The following is a 23,455-nucleotide window of genomic DNA, read 5'->3' on the forward strand; positions in this document are numbered from 1 at the left end:
TTAAGATGTCTCCATAAAAGTAACTTTTTCTTTGGGTTATTTTTGTTGATCAAGTCTTTTTCTCAAGTTGCTTTTCCTAGTTAATGAATAACGACATGATAAATATACATACTGCTACTTTTTGGTTTGTAAAATGTGAATGTCGAACACATGTAGCAGACACCGAAGGAAAGGAAAATGGAGCGAAAAAGCAGATATGCTTCCCAAAACTAAATGTTCAACTTATTGCTCAACATAAGATCTAACAGCATCAAACAATAGGAGGCATAGAAAGCAATGGAGGGTCGTACATCTTCCGTATGCGTCTCATAGTACACCAAGCTGGAACAAGGAGAATGTCCGGCGAGTTTGGCATAATGATCTTTGGGGAGAAAGGAATTCTTGAGAAACTTGTTTCATTGTTGAACGGGACTTCAGTTCACGGCTCAAGCATGCAAATGCTAGTGTAGCTGCAAGAACAATATTTTGTGCTACCACTGGATTCGTTGAAGGTTATAGACGTTGGTCTAAAACATCACATCGATTGGTATGATATTTTGCGAAGAGGACGGTAATGACAATGATGCTATGAGTTCTCCAGGACGTTTTCCCATCGAAGTTCCATTACCAAGACTCCAAATTCTATAAACATCACATTTTTATGTCACAACCATCGTATAAGCAAGTTCTGCATAAAGTAACTATATTAGTAAAAAAAATAAGAAAAGTACGAAATCATAAAACAATGACCATGTTTTACTTTTTTTTTCCAGAAATCCCTCTTTTCAAAAGAAAAAGTTTGCAGTTTACTTCTGATACCAACTTTATTTCATTCTTGAAGCTCCTGTCAAAAGCTGGGTTCTCAGCTTCTGGCCTATGAAGTTTTTCCAATGCAACTACTCTACCGCTTGGTAGTTGTGCTCTGTAAACACCGCCATAACCCCAGTTCCAATGCAATATCGGATGTCAAAATCCTCTGTTGATTCAATAATATCTTCGAATGCAATCCTCCATTAAAGTTCCATAATGAAAATATGTCTCCATTCTTCCTTGTTTCTTCGTCAGGTGGTTTCTTATTGAGCTTACGCCATGACACCAATGAACATGGAAATAGGACAAGGATATGGCAACAGGGACAAATTGTTGTTACACGCAAATACATTGGAATCCATTTTCCGTCAGTTACGGCCTATGACATAGTCATCTCGACAGACAGTGCCATATCATAGATGCTTGGATTGTTGTAACTTAAAAGAGGGAGGAAGAGGACCTGAGAGATTGTTGTAACTTGTATCATAGATGCTCGGATTCATTGAATCCCCAAGTTGGGAAGGTATCTCTCTGCTGATAAAATTATGACTAGGGTCGACAGTGTTTCAGTGGAAAGAGCATACCAATTTCAGGCGGGATGCATCCTTCTAAATTGTTGTTGCTTACTTCCAATGTTTCCAAAGCAATTCAATTTTCTGGTAGGATGAATCCATCCAATTTGATTTGAGGGGGGGACAACCAAGTCAGGAATTCTAAATTACCAGTTTCTTTGGGTATGGGACCTTCTAAAATTACCAATAGAAGGAGGAATTCGACCAATAAATTTATTAATTTGGTACCCATTGTTAGATCAAAAGTACTCAAAGTCTATTTAATTTGATTAGACTTTTTATATGAATGTTGGAGTAGAGTTATTTTATTGTTGTAAAGAGAAATTAAAATAGCTTTTCATAAACTTAATATAAAAGTAATGTAAAATGTTGAAAAACATATTCGATATATTTTGATATATTTTTTAATAAAAATAAAATAATCAACTTCATTAATAAATTAAATCACAAGTTTTTAGGTGGAAAAATAAAAAAAGATATTTATGTTAATTATAATAAAAAAAATGAATTTAGTAGAAAAATAACAAAATAAAAAAAAGAAATAAAATAATCTTATTTATAGTTTTGTAAATTATTCAAGAATAAAGTGAGAAGGTAAAAAAATTTTCATGGCACTTCATGAAGAAACTTCAATTTATAATTTTGTCTAAAAGCTTTGTAGACATTCTATTTTGTCCAAAATTTAAAATTCATTTTTATTTTATTTATAATATTTTTATTTGTTGTTTAACAAAAAAATGTTTTGCCATGAGAAAATTGATGTTATTAGAATTAAAATTGGATTCAATCTGTAGATAATAAATTTTAGTTTCATGATAATACAAAAATCTTATCAAAAATAAAATTACAATCAATCAAAAACTCTTCTAAGTGTTCTTATAAATAAACATACGAATCAATAGAAAAGATCAAGTTCTGAAGGGTGGAAAAGGTAAAAAAAGGCAGTTAGTAAGCAACCAAAAATTTTTTAAAAGGAGAACAAAGTTTTGTTAGAGATTTTTGGGGAGCTTTCATGCAACCAAGGGTTTGACTAGGGTGAAAGGTGGTTTAGGAGTCGAATTAACCTTTTTTTTTAAATTTTTTTTGGAATTTTTGGAAAATTATGGAAATTTCTAGAATTTGATTAAAGATTTTGGCGAAAACTTTAGGTTTTCCTATAGAAATCCTACTTTCTAACGGAAATCCTAGCTTTCGGTGTAGAAATCCCAGAACTCGATGATCAAATCTAGATTTCGATAGAACTCTCGATGAAACTTTCCAGATTTCGACACCATTTTTAAAATCTAGGGAAGTTTTAATTAGATTTCATCTTTTTTTAGAGAGAGAACAAAGGAAAAAAAAAGAAAAAAGGCTAGGAAAAATTTGAAAAAAAAGCAAAAATTTGGGTTTTTATAGTATTAGGAAACGACACCATTTTTTGGTTTTGAAATTCTTCAAAATCCGCATGTTGATCTAGGAAGATCCGTACATCAACCCGATTTGTAATGTACCCAACTCGGATTTCTTAAGCTCTAGTCGACTTTCCAATCAAGTCAAACACCGGTTGAGTCGTTTCAGCCTTCTGTTTATTCCTTCAGTCGAGCCCACTAGTCACTAACGCCAAGTTGATTTCCTTTTATTTTGTATTTTATTTATTTATTTATAGTTTTCTTTACATGATTAAATTTTTAGGAAAGCTATAGAAATTATAAAAAATATAAAATATAAAAATATAAAAATACATAAACAAGTTTAATAAAATTTTGAGAATGAATTAAAAATTATTCAATGATGAGATTTTTAAAAATCTCAAATAGTAAATTTTTTAAGAAATCTCTAGGTAAGAAATTCTCTAAATTTGACTCAAATAGTGGATTACTTTAGATGAAATTTTAATAAAAAATTATATTTTTTTCAAATTAAAAATAAAAATTAACAAAAGTTTGTGTGAAAATATTTGATAATTATTTAAGGATAAAATCTCAAGAAAAATCACAAATGGTTAAATTTCTATGAGATTTTTAGGTGAAGGATTTTTTTTCCTAAATTAGACCCAAATGATAGAAAATTTAGAAATAAAACTTATAAAATAAAAAATAAAATAAGAGAATGAAATTTTTAATAATCTCAAATGGATAATTTTCTAAAATATTTTTAGGTGAGGAAATATTTCTAATTTTGGCTTTAATGATGGAAGGATTAAATATATTTTCAATAAAATAAAAATTTAACAAAAAAATAAATAAATGATTAAGTTTTTCCGATGATGGAGCATTTTCAAGAAAATAAATGAGATTGTTGAATACTCTTAAGATGAGGAAGTTTTTTCAAAATTCTACCAGATTAATGGAGAAATCTTAGAAGTCATTTTCAATATTTAAACATTAAAATAAAGACCATTAGAACCAAGATGACTGCTAGGATATTTTAAAATTAAATATTACCATTTTAGAATGGACATTGTGAGAGTGCTATAACTTTTCTTATATGTAATCAAACTTTCGAATTTAGTTTTGTTCAAAAGTCAAAACCTATTTTTTAAGGACCTTTAGTCAAGCTTGGAAGCTCATTAAAATGATAGATTTATTGGATGACCAATTACACAAATGCATTGGAATCCATTTTCCATCAATTACGGCCTATGACATAGTCATGTTGACAGATAGTGCCATATCATAGATGCTCGAATTGTTGTAACTTAAAAGAGGGAGGAAGAGGACTTGAGAGATTGTTGTAACTTACATCATAGATGCTCGGATTCATTGAATCCCCTAGTTGGAAAGGTATCTCTCTGTTAATAAAATTACGACTAGGGTTGGCAGTGTTAAGTGGAAATAGTATAACAATTTCAGGCGGGATGCTTCCTTCTAAATTGTTGTTGCTTGCTTCCAATGTTTCCAAAGCAATTCTATTTTTTGGTGGAATGAATCCATCCAATTTGATTTGAGAGAGGGACAACCAAGTCAGGAATTCTAAATTACCAGTTTCTTTGGGTATAAGACCTTCTAAAATTACCAATAGAAGAAGGGATTCGACCACTGAATTAGTTACTTTGGTACCTTTTGCTAGATCAAAAGTATTCAAAGTCTATTTAATTTGATTAGACTTTTTATAAGAACTGTAGTTGGAGTAGAGTTATTTTATTGTTGTAAAGAAAAATTAAAATAGCTTTTATAAACTTAATATAAAAATAATGTAAAATATTGAAAAAATTAGTTGATATTTTTTTAATATATTTTTTAATAAAAATAAAATAATCAACTTCATTAATAAATTAAATCACAAGTTTTTAGGTGAAAAAGTAAAATAAAAAGATATTTTTGTTAATTATAATAATAAATAAATAAATTTAGTACAAAAATGAACAAAATAAAATGTTAATTATAATAAAAAATAAATAAATTTAGTACAAAAATGAACAAAACAAAATAATGTGAAATAATTAATCTTAGTTAATTATAATTTTGTAAATTATTGAAAAATAAAATGAGAAGGTAAAAAATTTTCATGGCATTTCATGAAGAAACTTTGATTTATAATTTCGTCTAAAAGCTCAAATACACTTTTCGCATAAACTAAAATTCTTAAAATTTTTAGAGTTAAATACTTTTTTTCACCTTGTAGACACCCAAATCTGTCTAGGGGTCTACGTTTGATTTTTATTAATAAAAATAAAAAAATAAAAAAAGCTAGAAAAAATGAAAAAAGGAAGTTGAATTTAGGTTGGAATTGGGTTGTAGGGTTTGAGCTGTGGTTAAGGTTGAACTTTAAAAGAAATTGGGATTCCTATTCGGATGAGAATTCTTTGGCTTTCAATTTATAAATAGAGACCCTAAGTGAGCCTAGACAACACACAGATTAGAAGGAGAAACACACAAAATACAGAAAAATAGAACCAAAAAGGTGTTTAGAAGGTGTAGAAGTAGTCTTAGGATTTTTAAGAATTTTTCAGAAACTTTTGCTATTTTTTTTTGGGAATTTTTTGGAAAATCCAAATTCTGGCAAACTTTTTTGACGAGATTTTTATTTTTCAATCGTATTTCCCAGTTTTTGGCGTTGTTTCCCAGTTTTTGATGAAATATTCAATCGAAAATCTAGGTTTGTGTAAAAGAGAAAAAGAGAAAAGAGAGAAAGAGAGAGAGAAGGAAGAGAGACATCTGAAGAAAAAAAATTTTTTTGCCTTTTATATTACCCCAAAACGACGTTGTTTTACGTTTAAGAAGACCTAGGATCCGTGCATTTTTCATTTGGGCGATCCGACCCGATCACAACTTGGTCCATTGACTAACGTCCTAGTCGAACCTAGTTGTTGAGCCAAGCCAAGCCGCGCCTTCGAGTCGCCTTTTGTGCTTAGAGCCAAGCTGCGCCGAATTCCCAGCTGAGCTGTTTCGTCTTTTTTTAGGTATTTTTTGTATTTTTTAAATTTATTTTTGTGTTTTTTTTTTTTTTTTAGTATTTTTTTTGCATGATTGAATTTAGGAAAAAATAAAAAATAAAAATTATAGATAAATTTGAGAATAAATATTAATTATCCAATGATGAAATTTATAGAAATTTCAAATGGTAAATTTCTATAAAATTCCTAGGTGAGAAATTTTGTCTAAATTTATTCCAAATGGTGGAATAATTTAGATAAAATTTCAACAACAATAATTAATATTTATTTTCAATCCAAAAAAAATAAAAAAATAAAAAATAAAAATTTTGGTTGAAAATATTTGATAATTATCCAATGATGAGATTCTTAAAATTTTCAAATGGTAAATTTCTAAGAAATCTCCAGATGAAAAATTTTCTTTAAATTTATTCCAAATAGTGGAATAATTTAAATGAAATTACAATAAAAATAATTGTCATATTATTTGCTTTAGAAAAAAAAAATAAAAAGAATTTTTAAATAGGCCTAAATAGTGAAAAATTAGAGATAAAAAATAAAAAAAACTTCTAAATAGGCCCAAATGGTGAAAAATTTTAAAAATTCAAAAAGAGAGAATATTTCTAATTTGGCTTAAATGGTGGAATAATTAAATATATTTTTGACAAAAAAAATAATAAATTAACTTTTTTCTGACGACGGAGCCTCTTCAAGGAAACAAATGGAATCCTTGAATACTCTTGAAGTGAAAAAATATTTTTAGAGTTTTACCAGATTGATGGAGAATCTGAAAAATTATTTTCAATATTTAACATAAAATTTGAAACCATTAGACTGAAAACTTTAGGATAAATTAAAAATAATATGGTACCATCCTTTGGATGAGTATGTGGGGGTGCTATAACCTTCCCCACATGTAATCAAACTTTCGAATTCTATTCTGGTTTATAAACTTAAACCTATTCTTTTAGAGACCCTTAGTTAAACTCAAGAGTTCCTTAAGAGGATAGATTCCTTATGTGGTCAATCACACTTAGTAAAAAAGATTAGTGGCGACTCTTTTTGTTAAATCTACCTGTAGATTTTTCTATCTATATGTTATGACACACCTCTTACAATAAATAAGCTCTTCTATAAGATGGATCAAACACTCACTAAATTAATTGAATATCTAAGCAAGTAGAAGCAAATTGAATTATAAAGCATCCATATAAGAACTACAATTTAACATGATTCATTCTAATCCAAGTGATCTACATTCACGGATGAGAAACAAGATTTACAAATTATATAGAATTACAAACATTTGAATAAATCAATCAATGCTTACAATCAACACCTATCGACTCCTCAATTTTCTCTATTCTTATAGAATATTTTTTATTCAAATAAAAATTTGCACGCACTCATATGGACTCTATTATTCTCCTTTAATTTGCTTACAAACATGACAATCATTATAGTTATGTGAACACTTTTAATCTTTTCTAATAAACATAATAATAATTATAGTTATATAGACCCTCTCAATTTACTTTAATCTTATGAGATACCTACCATACTTTACAACTTTTTTACATAATTTTTTTACTATCTAATCTTATAGACTTTCACTATTTATGAGAATACTAATTTGTCTATTAAGAATCTCTTTTTTCTAAATTTATTTTTGCAAGTATTTTTGTTTGTCAAGCAATATCTAAACCAATCTTAAAAAAATCTCAAACAAATCTTATATTTTTGGAATTTGAGTTAAGATACCAACATCGCTGACATTTGAGATATTTAGATTCTAAAAGTTCCTTAATTATGAAAAAAGACAACTATCATTTTGAGTTTTGATCCAGTAAAGAGATTCCATATTTGTCGAATGACATGAATTGGACCAACAAATGGAAAGGGGCTAAACCATAAATTCTTTAGACATAATTTCAACCAAATTATTAGCTTTTCAAATATTTCTAGTTAGATTTAATTTGTTGACTTCTAGTACACGAGCTTGCTTAAATGTTCTAAAAAGGAAGGGATTGGACCAACAAGCATGTTGTGGGAGAGATGAAGCTCCATCAAATTCATTAATTGACCTGGAATGGAAGGGATTGAGCCATCAACAATGTTGTAGGATAGATATAGTGTCACACCAAGCACTCCGATGAGAGTAGGCAGGATATTCTAATCCCACATTGAACATGAAAAGAGGTTATTGGGGTATAAAAGGGTTCACACCACCTCTTCCTTGTGAGGTACCTTTTGTAGGACAAAATCGTAAGGCCAAAGGAGCCAGAGCGGACAATACCTCCTAAGGGTGTGGACTTTAGGCTGATCTGGGATGTCAGATAAGTGTATGTCCGGATCCTACAGCCGCACGAGCCTAGAGGTTGAGTTTTGACCCGTGACAAGTGATATCAGAGCAGGTCCTGGAGCATTCGACCCACGCCAAGCACTTCGAAAGAGGTAGGCAAGATGGTTATCCTTCGTAACAAGGGCGTCATGAGGTTGGGTGGGGGAGAATGTCACCCCAAACGTTCCAAGAGAGAGTAAGTAGGGTACTCCAATCTCACATCAAACATAAAAATAGGAGTTACTTGGGTATAAAAATGTTCACATCACCTTTTCCTTATAAGGTGCCTTTTGTAGGATAAAATCGTAAAGTCAAAAGGGTTAGAACGGATAATATCTCACAAAATGTGAAACTTAGGCTGATCTGGAATGTCGAATGAGTGCATGCTCGAGTCTTAGAGTCGTACGAGCTTAGAGGTTGAGTCTTGGCCCATGACAATAGTGCCATCATATTAGTTAATTGACCTAGAATGGAAGGGATTGAGCCATCAAGCATGTTATAGGGACAGATTTAGCACCGTTAAATGAGTTAATTGTCCTAAAGTGGGTGGAACCAAGCTAATTGTGGGTTAATTGGCCCACGGTGGAAGGGATACGGCTGACATGGCCGTTCATGGACATATTCATTGTAACCAATTTAGTTAATTGGCTCAAGATGGAAGAGACTGTGCCAACAAGTTGATTTCCACTTTGCCAGAGAGATCAAAGGCTCCCAATTCAAATAGTTGTTATAGGAGTCAGTCATGGTTGTGATGTACCTTTCGTTGGGGTCAATGCTTGCTATATTTTCTTGTAAAGGGCATTGATGACCCACCTAGAAGTGGACCAAATATGGTCTGGTTAAATCAAGCAACTCCATAGTGAAATTGGACAAAACGACCAAGAGGATAAAGGGATCAATTTTAGACAAATACGCATGAGTATGCAAAATTTTCTAATTATTTAATTATAAGATTAGACAATGAGAGTTGACAATTACCATACATTATAAATTGATAAAAACTTTTACAAACGAAATAAGTTATTTAGCAGCTTTAAACAGGATAAGTTTCACTTTGGCCACCAATATGCATTTGACGGTTCACAAGTTGCAACAAAGTAATCATTCGGAGAGGAATCCCTAAAGATTTTTGGGAAGAAAGAAACTCTTTGCACACTTCTTCCATCATTGGTCGGGACTTTGGTTTCGTATGTAAGCAAGCAAATGCTAGTGTAGCAGCGTGAACAATATTTTGTGCAACCAGTTGGCTTGTTGGAGGTGGTAGACGTCTGTCTAACACATCAATTAGCTTCATATTTTGCAAAGAAGATGGCGATGACGATGATGACAAAAGTTCTCCAGGATGCTTTCCCATTAATGTTTCTAATGCCAAAACCCCAAAACTATAGACGTCACATTTTTTGGTCGCAACCATTGTGTAGGCCAATTCTGTATAAACAAAGTACATGCATGAAAAAGAGAACTAATTAAATACAAATATATTCGAAAGAGAACCAATATCGAAAAAAAAAAAAGCCAATGATGTAGTAGAAGGTAACAAAAATATTACCTGGGGCTACATAGCCATATGTACCAGCAAGAACAGTCAGATTAGATGAATCAAGATATAGCATTCTAGCGGTTCCAAAATCAGCGACAAAAGCCTCCAAGTTTGAGTTTAGCAGAATATTGTTACTTGAAATGTCTCGATGAACGATTGGGGGGGTGCAATCATGATGCAAGTAAGACAAGGCTTGAGCAACGGATTTAATGATCTCAACTCTTTTTATCCAATTCAACTCCACAGCTTCATCATCATTACTTAGGACGTAGAACAAGCTTCCTCTTTCCATGTATTCATATATCAGAAACATGCACCGTCGGTGTAGACAATATCCATGAAGCTTCACTATATTTCGATGTCGAATTTCGGACAAAATTTTTACCTCATTCCTAAAACTCTTGTCGAAACCCGGATCCTCAGCTTCAAGGCGATGAAGTTTTTTCAAAGCAACTATTTTACCACATGGTAGTTGTGCTTTGTAAACACTTCCATAACCCCCAGTTCCAATGCAGTATCGAATATCAAAATCTTCTGTTGCTGCAATAATGTCTTCATATGCTATATTTCCATCATAGTTCCATATTGAGCACAAATCCCCATTTTTTGTTGTTTGTGAAGCAGATTGGTTCTTTTTGGCCTTGAACCGCCATAAAAACAAACTCCCCAGAATAGAAAAAGTAGAGAATATGGCAATAGGGAGGAATATTTTCGTGAAGTAAGGAGTTCTACTGCTCTTGGTTTGATTGGTTAGTGAAGAACAGAGGTAGGGTGATAAATCCTTGTTGCCTTCAAATGGATAGGGATAGATAGTCTTACAACCATTATTGGTATCAACAATTTTGAGATCAGTGGCCTCCAAGACAGGGATTTCACCTGAGAGATTGTTGTAGCTGAGATTTAAATATCGTAGATTTGAAAATTTGCCGATCTGAGGAGGGATGTACCCCTCTAAATGATTGCTGCTTAGGTCCAAATAGGATAAACTTAAGCAACTCCCAATTTGAGAAGGGATGTATCTCTCTAAATTATTGTTGCTTAGGTCCAATTGCCACAAATTTAAACAATTCCCAATTTGTGAGGGTATGGATCCACTCAATTTGTTGTGGGAGAGGTACAAGCCCTGGAGTGCTTCTAAATTCCCAATTTCTTTTGGTATAGGACCTTCTAAAAGATTTGAAAGAATGCCCAGTTTTTGCAAATTTGATAAATTACCGATAGAAGAAGGGATTGAACCACTGATTTGATTTTTTCCAAGGCCAAGTATGAGCAAGTTTGTCAAATGGCACAGAGCTGGAGGAATCGAACCTGTGAATCTATTATTATAGATGCTGAAAGTATGGAGGTTCTTTAGCTTTTCAATATTTGGAGGTATGGAACCTTCAAGTTTGTTAAACTCAAGAAGCAGAGTTGCCAAATTGGTTAATTGATACAGAGTAAAAGGTATTGAACCAACAAGCATATTGCCCGTAAGAATCAGAGACTTGAGATTGGTTAATTGACCCAAATCAGAAGGGATTACACCAGCAAACTGATTCCAACTCAAATTTAAACTAACCAGGTTTTTCAAATTCCCTAGTTGTGGAGGGATGGAACCATTAATGTTATCATTATAGGAAATGTCAAGAAACTCTAATTGGGTTAGGTTTCCTAGGGAAGAAGGTAACTCACCAGATAACTCACAATAGGACAAGTCCAGGTACTTCAATGCTGATAGATCACCTATCTGAGGCGGGATATTTCCACCAAGTTTACGATCGCTAAGATCAAGAAGGACAAGATTTGGAAATGAAGAGAAATTCAATTTTCCAAATCTATCACCAACCTGAATGACGTCAGGAGATGGATTAATTTTGGTGATGCTTCCTGCATTGTTGCATGAAATACCGTGCCACTTGCAACGTTGTGAAGTATCGTTGCTATAGCTACTCCACCAGCCACTCTTTAGCATAGCCACAGCTTCTGATTCCAGTGAAGATACTGCTGCTAACAAGGTTGCAGCAAAGGAAAGAAGGATGGTACTCCACAACACCCCTAAAAAAATGGAATTGGTTAAGGATGAGGCCATGTTTATTTAGCTTGAATATCTGGTAAAGGTTCAGTTGTAGCATGTTATGATTTCCACAGGCTAATGAATTTATATGGAAATGGAGTAGTCGAGGTCTTGTTCTACTTTTTGTTAGTCAATTGTTATCATTGATTGTTCTGTAGATGTCATGGAATTATACGTATGAATAATGCATTTTCCCAGCAATATGGTGCATAGACTTGCAATACTGTGTTTAGACGTCTTGAAGAAGACAAGTATCTTTCCCCGTTGCTAGCTAATCCTTGAAGTATCTTTACCAATCAAAGACTCAATCCTCTCTTTTATTTTAATACTTCAGCAGTTCTTTCTTTTCTTTTGCTTTCAGCAATAAAAGTAAAGTTTTTTTTATTTAAAATTAAGATGCAATTTATATTAAATTTTTTTTTATAAAAATTATATTAAATTAAATGTTGAATCAATCGAATCAAATACAAGTTATACATATTATTTGAGTTGAGATTAAATATAAAAAATAATAATAAGATATCAAGATAAAATATATTCAAGTGAAATAATTAAAAAATCGAGTCAAATTCATTGTAAAAAAATACTTTTATCTCGCCTCATTGTTATCCTTAATTTTTAAGGCATAATGCCATCTCTTTGATTTCTTTTACACGTTGGATCAAATTGGAGAATTTCTATCTTCCATAGCAGCCAAATAAACAAGATCATTTCAAATATTGTAGCATTGCGTTCAGACGAGTGCAAGAAACAGCCACATTTCTAAAAGCTAACAGTAAATTAGAAAAGGATCCAATGTGGACTAGCTTTTGATTGGATGTTCACTTAAAAAGTCTCCTTTTTGTAATTGATTAATAATATTATTGCAAAGAAAGTTCAAAGAAAGGACAACATGGTATGTGTACTTGCCTTTTCTTCTCCACCATTCAATTTCTTCAATTTGCATGTATTTTTTTATATTACCAATTTCATTCCATGTACAATAAGCTGTTGGTAAATACCACAGATGAAATGTTTTGTAAAAACCAAAAATTTTGTCTTTCAAAATATTTTAGACATTGTTTCAACTAATTGTCCTCTTTTTTGGATAACTGAAAATTGTATTAAAATTAAAAAAATAAAAATAAAAAATAGATTTTAGTCTAATACATGAAAACATTAAGAGTCGAAGTCTTTTCTTTCTTTGAAGTGTTATATTTTTCAAATGAGATCGGCCCATGAAAAGGATCATATTCAATGTGATGACTTCTCAAACAGATTAGTTTTGAAATGTTCTATATTCTACGAATAAGTGATAATACTGGATACTTCTTAGTAATAGCAAACCTTACGTATCTTTCACGTCCATTGACTTGCAATGGAAAATAGAATCCATTGAACCAAATTGGAGATTTATTTTTTTTTTCTCTCATAAAAAAATTTTATTTTGTCTGTATTTTGGTGCATGTTCTTCTGCACTTCGTAACCTTTTTTTTTCCTACTTCTAGACTTTAGAAAGAAAGAAAACTGATTTCTAAAGGTAGCTCCTTTCATGTTTTCTATACATTAAGTCAAAGATCTCTTCCTTTTCCAATTCTCTGTTTTGAATCTTACTTCCTTTCGCTAGGTAGGAAATTTTATGATGGGAATTCAACCTAAATTAACTAATAATAAGAGGATGGATAATTTATTTTAACAATTCTCTAATACACCTTAGCTTTAATTGATTTAAAATTAATTATTATAATCATTGAAAAAAGATTTTTGATAATACCATTTAAATCGTCCTGATAGAAATGTTTATGCTCCCACACAATTCTGGTAATCAAGCCAATGATAATATATGAGATGATGTTGGTATAATATAGTACAAACTCCTGAAAATTGAAAATTTTGATTTTATGATACTAAAATATTACCAAACACAATGAATGATAGCTAAAAGGGAAAACAACACAACAAATAATTCTTTCCGATTTAAAATTGAAGCTCAACACGAGATCTAAGATGGCAGAACAATCGAACCCTAATTGTCAGCATGCATGAAGTGAAGAATATGATTCATTTGCACCCTTTTCCTTCCACATTTCAGGATAAATGTTGAAGCAATGGTTGAGCTTATTTGAAGAATCAATTATAGAACATTGATATTTTTCACAACTTGTCAACAATTATAGATGATTGTATGAAATTTATAGAAGGTTTTGTAGTCTAAATCAAAGTATCAAGCAAATTGCGTGTAATGACTTGCATAGTCAACAATGACTTTTCTAACCCAGAAATATTGCACATTTATGATGAAAATGCAGCATAACAGCAGCAGGTCGATAAAGGTCCTCCCTTGGGAACAATTTTTCAAATGGTCCATGTAGACACCAATTTTGACTAATGAATTTTTGTTTTTGTTTTTGTTTTTTTATTATTATTAATCTTTAAAAAAAGAAAAAGAACAAAAGTCAAAGAAAAAATCTTTGATTTCAACTCTGGCAGCTGAAATCAAGCTGCCAGAGTGATATTTTTTTCCCTGACACTACCTAACTTGGTAGCATGATATCCGGTGACTTTTGGTTATCGGATAGAAACTCAAAATTTTCACAAAAAAATCTAAAGAGATCTGGGATTGAAATCCCAAAAGCTCTATAATCACAGTCCTTCTTGGCCAAGGAACCAATAGCAAACAAAAAAAATTCAAAAAAAAAACATTGAGAATGAAATTCTCAATTTCGGAAGTTTGAGATTTCTTTTAAAAAATCTGGGCTTGAAAAAGTGTTTAGAAAGCAAAAAGGATCATTGGGTGAATTTTTAGGAATTTTTGAAAATTTTTTGGGTCGTCGAAAATTGGAAAAGTTTAAATTTTTTAACGATCGTTGAATTTTTTTACCACCGAAATTTGAAAAAGTTAGAGTTTTCTGGTGATCGTTGAATTTTTCGACCACCAAACTCTAGGTATCTTTTAATTTTCTGGCATCGTTGAAGATTTCGACAACCGGTGCATGACGGCGACCAACCAAAATTTGGGTTGCTATGGTGGATGGTGAGAGGGATTGAATTTCTAGAGAGAGAGACTCTGGGATAGAGAGAGAAAGGAAAGAAAAAAATAAGGAAAAATCTAATTTTGGCCTATTTATAGGCACCCAAAAATGACACCATTTTGAACATTTTTAATTGAACCTGACCCCGCAGGATTCACGTGTCGATCTACGTGTTAACCTGACCTATTTTGCAGGTTTTCCCATTTCTTTTTCTTTTTCTTTTTTGTTTTGATTTTGATTTATTTTATGTTGATTTTTATGTTATTTTTTTTTATGTTGTTTCTATGATATTATTATTATTATTATTATTATTATTATTACTACTACTACTACTACTACTAGTAATAATTATTTAGAAACAAATAAAGAAAATAAAAAAAACAAAATTAAAATAACATAGACTTAAAAATATAATATGCAAAAAAAAAATATAATAATAATGACTATTTAATGAAAATAAAATTTTATTATAAGAAAAAATATTATTTAAATTTCACCAAAGTATTGGGATAATTTTAAAAAATAATTTTTGCTACAAAAAATAATAAATTTTAAAAAATAAAAAATAAAAAAATTATTTAAATGAATCTTTTAAATATAATTTTTAAAGAAAGTTGAAAGGGTTTAGTTTTCTTTAATAATTGCAAATAAAATTAATTTTTTCGATTTCAACATAGAGTTGGGATAATCCAAAATTAATATTATAAAAATAAAGATTGATTTAGGCAATGAAAAATAATAATAAAAAAATAAAATGAAAAAATAATAATAATTGATATTTAAATATTTTAAAAAAAATTGAAAGAGTTCGATTTTCTTTAATATAGCAAAATATTAATATTTAGATTTCACCGGTGAGTCAGGATAATCTAAATTTTTTATAATAAAAATAATTAATAAATAAAAAATCATAAAATTTTTTAAAATAATCATAATAAAAATTAATTAATAAATTTATTTAATTATAAAAAAATAATTTTATTTACGATCTTGTCAAAAAGTTGATATGATCCTAAAACTTGTTCAAAATTTTTAGGATTTTATCGAAGAGTCGGGATAATCTTAAAACTTGTTTAATAAATTTTTAGAATTCACCAAAGAGTTGGGATGTTTCTAAAATTTTTTTTAAAACAAATAAATAAAATATCTTATGACGAGATTTCGAGAATTTTGTAAATAGTCAATTTTCTTAAAATATCTTTTAAATAGTGATTCTCTATAAATTTCACCAAAACGTTGGAGAATTTATAGAGTATAAAAAAAATAATAATACTAATTTCACAACAAAAATTTTTTTTTAAAATAAAATTTAAGAAATTAAATTTAAAAGACCGTGTCATCAAAATTATAGGATTGCACATGTTTAATTAGTACCATTCTTTGAACGGGCAACGTGAGGGTGCTAATACATTCCTCACTCGTAACCGTACTCTCGGATCTAACCCTGATTTCGCAAACCTAAACTTCTTTTAGTAATTCTTAATTAATTTTAAGATTTTTACTAAAAGATGATATTTTGGGCCGCCAATCACACCCTATAAAAAGATTGTTGGTGACTCTAAAATTTTTCACCAAGTCTAGAGATAAAGTTCCCCTTGGACGAAAAATCGTTATAATAGCTTAACGACTCCACTGGGGACACTTGAGAGTCAAGCCAAAAATTAAACATGCGTCATCCAAATTTTAATTTTATGGTCTTTTTGATATTTAATTTTAATTTATTATCTCATCTTAGAATAAATTTTTTTTGTTTTCATTTAGTTTTGATAAGTTATTATGTTATTGCTAATTATATTGTTAATTTTATTAGTAATTGTTGCATTCCCAAACACATGTGTACATTTGCATTCATGCATAAGCTCTATACCTGAGCTCCCAAATCTATCCCATTTTAGAAGTGAGTAGAGTACCTACGCTTTCGTGAGGTTATAATGCCTTTGCTTGGGCTAACGAAATACTTCTACTCAAGTTGAACCCTTTTCGTTGGTAGCCCGGTATAGGTGAGGATCAGGGGCTTTACTAGTCTAGAGTGGACAATAGTGAGGATCAATTTGAGAACCCTTTTAGCCTATGTTAATTACCAAACCATGCATATAGTGAAACTTAGGAAACCAACCTTAGATGGGGCCATACCATTTTTATAGATTATACCATAAATTAGGACACATGAGGGAATATTTATTTTAATAATTACTAATCTTATTTTGTTTTGTTTTCCTTTTGTTTCATGATTATGCATCATCATAAACACTTGCATATAGGATGTGCTTATCAATATGCCAATATTAGTAAGAAGAGTTTTAGTCTTGCTTCAAAAACACCATCATGATGTTCTTAGTTTCGAAGCTTACTATGTGTGAAGAGACCAATGTGGTAATAACTCTATCATTAGAAGCCTAAAGTAGAATGGGAAATTGCTTGAAAGAATCTAAACAAGAAATTTTGCCTGAATAAATCAAATTGGGACTTTAACAAAATGACATTTCTGAGTTGGTTGATATTTGGCACCATGTAACCACTTCTATGAATATGGCTTTCAAGGAAAAATATGATCATATTCCTTCACTGCTTGAGGTGTCTATGAAAAATCAGTTGATAATAGCTTTAATTTAGTTTTGGGATCCTGCATATAGATGTTTTATATTCAACGAAATAGATATGACCCCAACAATTAAAGAGTATACTACATTGTTATAATTACATCTCCCAAGTCTAGATAAAATCTATTAGTGAGGTTAAAAACTTAGATCTCGAAAAAAACTTATCTGTATGATGGAGGTCTCCACTCAAAATAACAAAAGATAAAAGTGATTGCATCATGTGGGAAATCTTATGTGACTACATCTTTAAACACTTAGAAGATGAATAAGGCATGAGAATGATAGCTTTGGCAATTTATGGCTGGGTCATTTTTTTGAAGGTCCTGGGGCACATTGAGGTATCAATGATTGACTTTCTCGAGTCGATGGACAATAAGATCAATGATGTCTTTCTATCCTAGTAGAGACCTTTAGATCATTGAATCATTGTCGAAAAAGAGAATGAAGCTTCATAGGGTGTGTACAATTACCTTAAATTTGGGCAAAAAGTCATCTTCAACATCCTGTGGGTAAATTTCATCCTACTTATAATAATAAAAGTAGACCAATTGAAGAATGTTGCAATATTGAGTGGCTAGAATCAAAGACCAAGGAAGAATGGGTATTGACTTTTCAAAATCTCATTGGTGCTCAAGTTATATGAAGAGCTCCATAGATGCTACGAAAAGCCATATTATACAGGTGTGGTGACAAGCCATGGGTTCCACTCTTCGGACTATAGGAAGGTATAAGCTATGCTCTAGCATTGGCTTGTCGACAATTAGGGCCAGAGCAATTTGTCCTAATGACTCATGGGCTTTAAGAATTAGAATTCTCTTTTGAGGAATCAAGATTTTTGGAAAAAGTAAAAGAGATTATCTGAGAATGGAAGCATACCCGAAGAGTAGATCGTAAAGGATATACAGACAAAGCTACACCTAAATATCTGATATAAAAAAGTCAACAGGTCATAAGCAAAGTTGGTCCCAAAGAAAATAGACCATGCCACTAATAAGACACCCATTGTGAAAAGATTCTTGAAAATATAGAGACTATGAAGAGCAAATTTGAAGAAGAAAAAGAAATATGGAAGCTTAAAAAGAAGAGGCTTCATCATGAGATTAATGAGTGGTAAGATAAGACTGATAAGAGTGAAGCAAAGTCTCAAAGGCTTGAAAAAGAATAAGAAAAAATTTCTAAAAGCTGGCATAGGTCCATCACCACAATGACCACACAACTTGAAGAACTCAAAAAGATCGTAGAACAGTTTTAGACCAATTTGTTATGTAAGAAAGAAGAGCTTAGTCAGTCTGTGAAAGAAAAGAAGATACTACAAAGTCTCGTAGATGAATTGAAAGAGCAAATACATCATTGATGTGAAGCGTTCATGTTTTGAGAGAGAAAATAGATCAATTTGCACATAGAGCACAATATTGGAAGGAAGAATATTAGTTGAAAGAATTTCAAGTCACTTGCCTAGTAGAATAGATAAGAGAAGTCAATTTCAAAGCAAGAGACATAGCTTAAGAAGTTAAACAAGTAAAGGAAGAAGTTTACCTAAGACAGCACAGCCAACGCTTGACCAATTTTCTAGATAGTGCTTATGAGTAGTATAAGCATGTAAGGCACTTCTTTTAAAATTTTGTAATGAAAGAAGTATTTAGTAAAAATAATGTGAAGTTATGATCTGGTGGTTTAAGTTTAGACTTAAAATCTTTTACAAATATTGGATATATAATAAGCACATCCTTTGCATTCTTGCATTCGTGCATCATATGTGTGTTTCATTTAAAGAATGTATCATGACTAAAAAAAATGCCTCAAAATAACAAATCTCAAGAGTTTCCTTTAACTCAATTAGGTGCAAAGGTAGTTAGGCCACCAAAAACATAGATCAGACCACTCATCATCGTTATAACACTGGTTCACAAGTCAAAATCATGGAAAGCGAACAGGCATCTAAAATAGAATGGATAGAAAAAGCTCAATTTGATATGCAATAGCAAATGATTAGGTCTCAAAAAGAGTTGATAGAACAAATGACTAGGACTCAAAAAGTGACCCAAAAAGAGATGGTTGCAATGATGGACATGATAAGAAAAATGACTAAAAGAAAAAGGGTAGCTGAAGAAATGACTAATGAAAAAGAGCCTCAAGCCCAAGAAAATACTAGTGATAGAGAAGATCCATTGTATCCACTAGGGTTTACTCCACCCTATGCTTAAACCTCTCATCAAACGCATCCACAAATGACACATGTTGAAAGGTGGACACTTACTCCATTTAATTTATCTCCCTTCATGGTTCAACCATGTAGTCAAGGACATGTTGGTTTAAATATTGAGATAAGTCATGTTGAGCCCATTATGGTTCTAGATTTAGATGACCCAAGAGAATAGGAGAAACTAAAGAAAAATATGCTCGAACAATCTAAAAATATAAAGGCACAGTAGAAGTTAGATCTTTTAGAAGAAAGGCTAGGAGCTATTGAAGGTATAAATATTTTTGATATAGTGCTTCTAAATTCCCAATTTCTTTTGGTATAGGACCTTCTAAAAGATTTGAAAGAGGGCTTAGTCGTTGCAATTTTGATAAATTACCGATTGAAGAAGGGATTGAACCACTGATTTGATTTTTTCCAAGGCCAAGTATGAGCAAGTTTGTCAAATGGCACAAAGCTGGAGGAATCGAACCTGTGAATCTATTATTGTAGATGCTGAAAGTACGGAGGTTCTTTAGGTTTTCAATATTTGGAGGTATGGAACCTTCAAGTTTGTTAGAACCAAGGAGCAGAGTTTCCAAATTGGTTAATTGATACAGAGTAAAAGGTATTGAACCAACAAGCATATTGTCCATAAGAATCAGAGATTTGAGATTGGTTAATTGACCCAAATCAGAAGGGATTAGACCAGCAAACTGATTCCAACTCAAATTTAAACTAACCAGGTTTTTCAAATTCCCTGGTTGTGGAGGGATGGAACCATTAATGTTATCATTATAGGAAATGTCAAGAATCTCTAGTTGGGTTAAGTTTCCTAGGGAAGAAGGTAACTTACCAGATAACACACAATAGGACAAGTTCAGGTACTTCAATGCGGATAGATCACCTATCTGAGGCGGGATATTTCCACCAAGTTTACGATCGCTAAGATCAAGAAGGACAAGATTTGGAAATGAATAGAAATTCAAATTTCCAAATCTATCACCAACCTGAATTAAGTTAGCAGATGGGTTAATTTTGGTGATGCTTCCAGCACTGTTGCATGAAATACCGGGCCACTTGCAACGTTGTGAAGTATCGTTGCTATAGCTACTCCGCCAGCCACTCTTTAGCATAGCCACAGCTTCTGATTCCAGTGAAGATACTGCTGCTAACAACGTTGTAGCAAAGGAAAGAAGGATGGTACTCCACAACACCCCTAGAAAAATGGAATTGGTTAAGGATGAGGCCATGTTTATTTAGCTTGAATATCTGGTAAAGGTTCAGTTGTAGCATGTTATGATTTCCACAGACTAATGAATTTATATGGAAATGGAGTAGTCGAGGTCTTGTTCTACTTTTTGTTAGTCAATTGTTATCATTGATTGTTCTGTTGATGTCATGGAATTATACGTATGAATAATGCATTTTCCCAGCAATATGGTGCATAGACTTGCAATACTGTGTTTAGACGTCTTGAAGAAGACAAGTATCTTTCCCCGTTGCTAGCTAATCTTTGAAGTATCTTTACCAATCTAAAAGACTCAATCCTCTCTTTTATTTTAATACTTCAATAGTTCTTTCTTTTCTTTTGTTTTCAGCCATAAAAGTAAAGTTTTTTTTTTATATAAAATTAAAATGCAATTTCTATTAAAAATAAAGTTTTATAAAAATTATACAAAATTAAATGTTGAAATCAATCGAATTAAATGTTGAAATTATACATATTTTTCGAGTTGAGATTAAATATCAATAATAATAAGATATCAAGATAAGATATATTCATGTGAAATAATTAAAAAATCGAATCAAATTCACTGTCAGAAAATATTTTTATCTCGTCTCTTTGTTATCCTTAATTTTTAAGGCATAATGCCATCTCTTTGATTTCTTTTACATGTTGGATCAAATTGGAGAATTTCTATCTTCCATAGCAGCCAAATAAACAAGATCATTTCACATATTGCAGCATTGCGTTCAGACGAGTGCAAGAAACAGCCACATTCTTAAAAGCTAACAGTAAATTAGAAAAGAATCCAATGTGGACTAGCTTTTGATTGGATGTTCACTTAAAAAGTCTCCTTTTTGTAATTGATTAATAATATTATTGCAAAGAAAGTTCAAAGAAAGGACAACATGGTATGTGTGCTTGCCTTTTCTTCTCCACCATTCAATTTCTTCAATTTGCATGTATTTTTTTATATTACCAATTTCATTCTATGTACAATAAGCTGTTGGTAAATACCACAGATGAAATGTTTTGTAAAAACCAAAAATTTTGTCTTTCAAAATATTTTAGACATTGTTTCAACTAATTGTCCTCTTTTTTGGATAATTGAAAATTGTATTAAAATTAAAAAAATAAAAATAAAAAAATAGATTTTAGTCTAATACATGAAAACATTAAGAGTCGAAGTCTTTTCTTTCTTTGAAGTGTTATATTTTTCAAATGAGATAGGCCCATGAAAAGGATCATATTAAATGTGATGACTTCTCATACAAATTAGTTTTGAAATGTTCTATATTCTATTAATTAAGTGATAATACTGCTACATCTCAGTAACAGCAAACCTGACGTGTCTTTCACGTCCATTGACTTGCAATGGAAAATAGAATCCATTGAACCAAATTGGAGATTTTTTTTTTTCTCTCATAAAAAAAAATTTATTTTTCCTGTATTTTGGTGCATGTTCTTCTGCACTTCGTAACCTTTTTTTTTTTCCTACTTCTAGACTTTAGAAAGAAAGAAAACTGATTTCTAAAGGTAGCTCCTTTCATGTTTTCTATACATTAAGTCAAAGATCTCTTCCTTTTCCAATTCTCTGTTTTGAATCTTACTTACTTTCCCTAGGTAGAAAATTTTATGATGGGAATTCAACCTAAATTAACTAATAATAAGAGGATGGATAATTTATTTTAACAATTCTCTATTATACCTTAGCTTTAATTGATTTAAAATTAATTATTATAATCATTGAAAAAAGTTTTTTGATAATACCATTTAAATCGTCCTGATAGAAATGTTTATGCTCCCACACAATTCTGGTAATCAAGCCAATGATAATATATGAGAAGATGTTGGTATAATATAGTACAAACTCCTGAAAATTGAAAATTTTGATTTTATGATACTACAATATTGCCAAACGCAATGAATGATGACAAAGAGGCAAGAAAAAAAAAAGCATGAAGAAACAAATAATTCTTTTCAATTTAAAGTTGAAGCTCACCATTCATTTTTGCGCTCTTATACAATTGTGGTAAGTGAATGATGATATATGAGATGATGTTGGAATAATATAGTACAAACTTTTGAAAATTGAAATCTTTGATTTTATGGTACTAAAATATTACCGAACACATTGAATTATAGCTAAAAGGGAAAAAAACACAACAAATAATTCTTTCCGATTTAAAATTGAAGCTCAACACGGGATCTAAGATGGCAGAACAATCAAACCCTAATTGTCAGCATGCATGATGTGGAGAATATGATTCATTTGCACCCTTTTCCCTCCACATTTCAGGATCGATGAGTTGCAACAATGAATTTCCTCCAAGGGGTTTGCTAAAGGCCTTAGTTGATGAAGAAACTCATTGGAGTCTTGTTTGAAAGTGATTATGAAAGTAATCGAGAATGAAGCAATCGTTGAGCTTATTTGAAGAATCAATTATAGAGCATTGATATTTTACGCAACTTGTCAACAATTATAGATAATTGTATGAAATTTATAGAAGGTTTTGTAGTCTAAGTCAAGGTATCAAGCAAATTGCGTGTAATGACTTGCATAGTCAACAATGACTTTTCTAACCCAGAAATATTGCACATTTATATGAAAATGCAGCATAACAGCAGCAGGTCGATAAAGGTCCTACCGGGGGAACAATTTTTCAAACGGTCCATGTGTCTTGGCTAATGATGGCAAGTTTCTCATTGTCTTCTCTCCCTGTCTCAGTGTTGACATTGTAGCCAAATTTTCTTAGAGGGTGTAGAACTGATTAACTTTGACTTGGCC

At 31.2% G+C, this 23,455-nt stretch overlaps 2 protein-coding genes across 2 annotated transcripts; both read right to left on the minus strand.

The window, feature by feature from the left end:
• Positions 1-8,972: 8,972 nt before the first annotated feature.
• Positions 8,973-11,775, minus strand: LOC111316281 (uncharacterized). The gene is made up of 2 exons (XM_022918292.2): positions 9,606-11,775; positions 8,973-9,484 (listed from the first exon to the last, which is right to left on the minus strand). The coding sequence occupies exons 1-2, from the start codon at positions 11,662-11,664 to the stop codon at positions 9,090-9,092; spliced, it is 2,454 nt and encodes an 817-aa protein (XP_022774027.2). The 5' UTR covers positions 11,665-11,775; the 3' UTR covers positions 8,973-9,089.
• Positions 11,776-19,550: 7,775 nt separating this feature from the next.
• LOC149511842 (uncharacterized) lies at positions 19,551-20,859 on the minus strand. The gene has a single exon (XM_089753875.1). The coding sequence runs from the start codon at positions 20,690-20,692 to the stop codon at positions 19,724-19,726; it is 969 nt and encodes a 322-aa protein (XP_089610001.1). The 5' UTR covers positions 20,693-20,859; the 3' UTR covers positions 19,551-19,723.
• Between the last annotated feature and the right edge of the window lie 2,596 nt (positions 20,860-23,455).

The sequence above is a fragment of the Durio zibethinus genome, chromosome 24, assembly GCF_047325235.1.
Source record: "Durio zibethinus cultivar Kanyao isolate XHJ-2024 chromosome 24, ASM4732523v1, whole genome shotgun sequence".
NCBI lineage: Eukaryota > Viridiplantae > Streptophyta > Magnoliopsida > Malvales > Malvaceae > Durio > Durio zibethinus.

What these genes read in the sequence shown, in the direction of transcription:
- LOC111316281 (XM_022918292.2), bottom strand. Translation starts at nt 11,664, where the DNA reads ATGGCCTCATCCTTAACCAATTCCATTTTTTTAGGGGTGTTGTGGAGT. An exon ending in ATATGGCTATGTAGCCCCAG is followed by an intron (nt 9,485 to 9,605) that starts GTAATATTTTTG and finishes TTGTTTATACAG; the next exon opens with AATTGGCCTACACAATGGTT.
- LOC149511842 (XM_089753875.1), bottom strand. Translation starts at nt 20,692, where the DNA reads ATGGCCTCATCCTTAACCAATTCCATTTTTCTAGGGGTGTTGTGGAGT.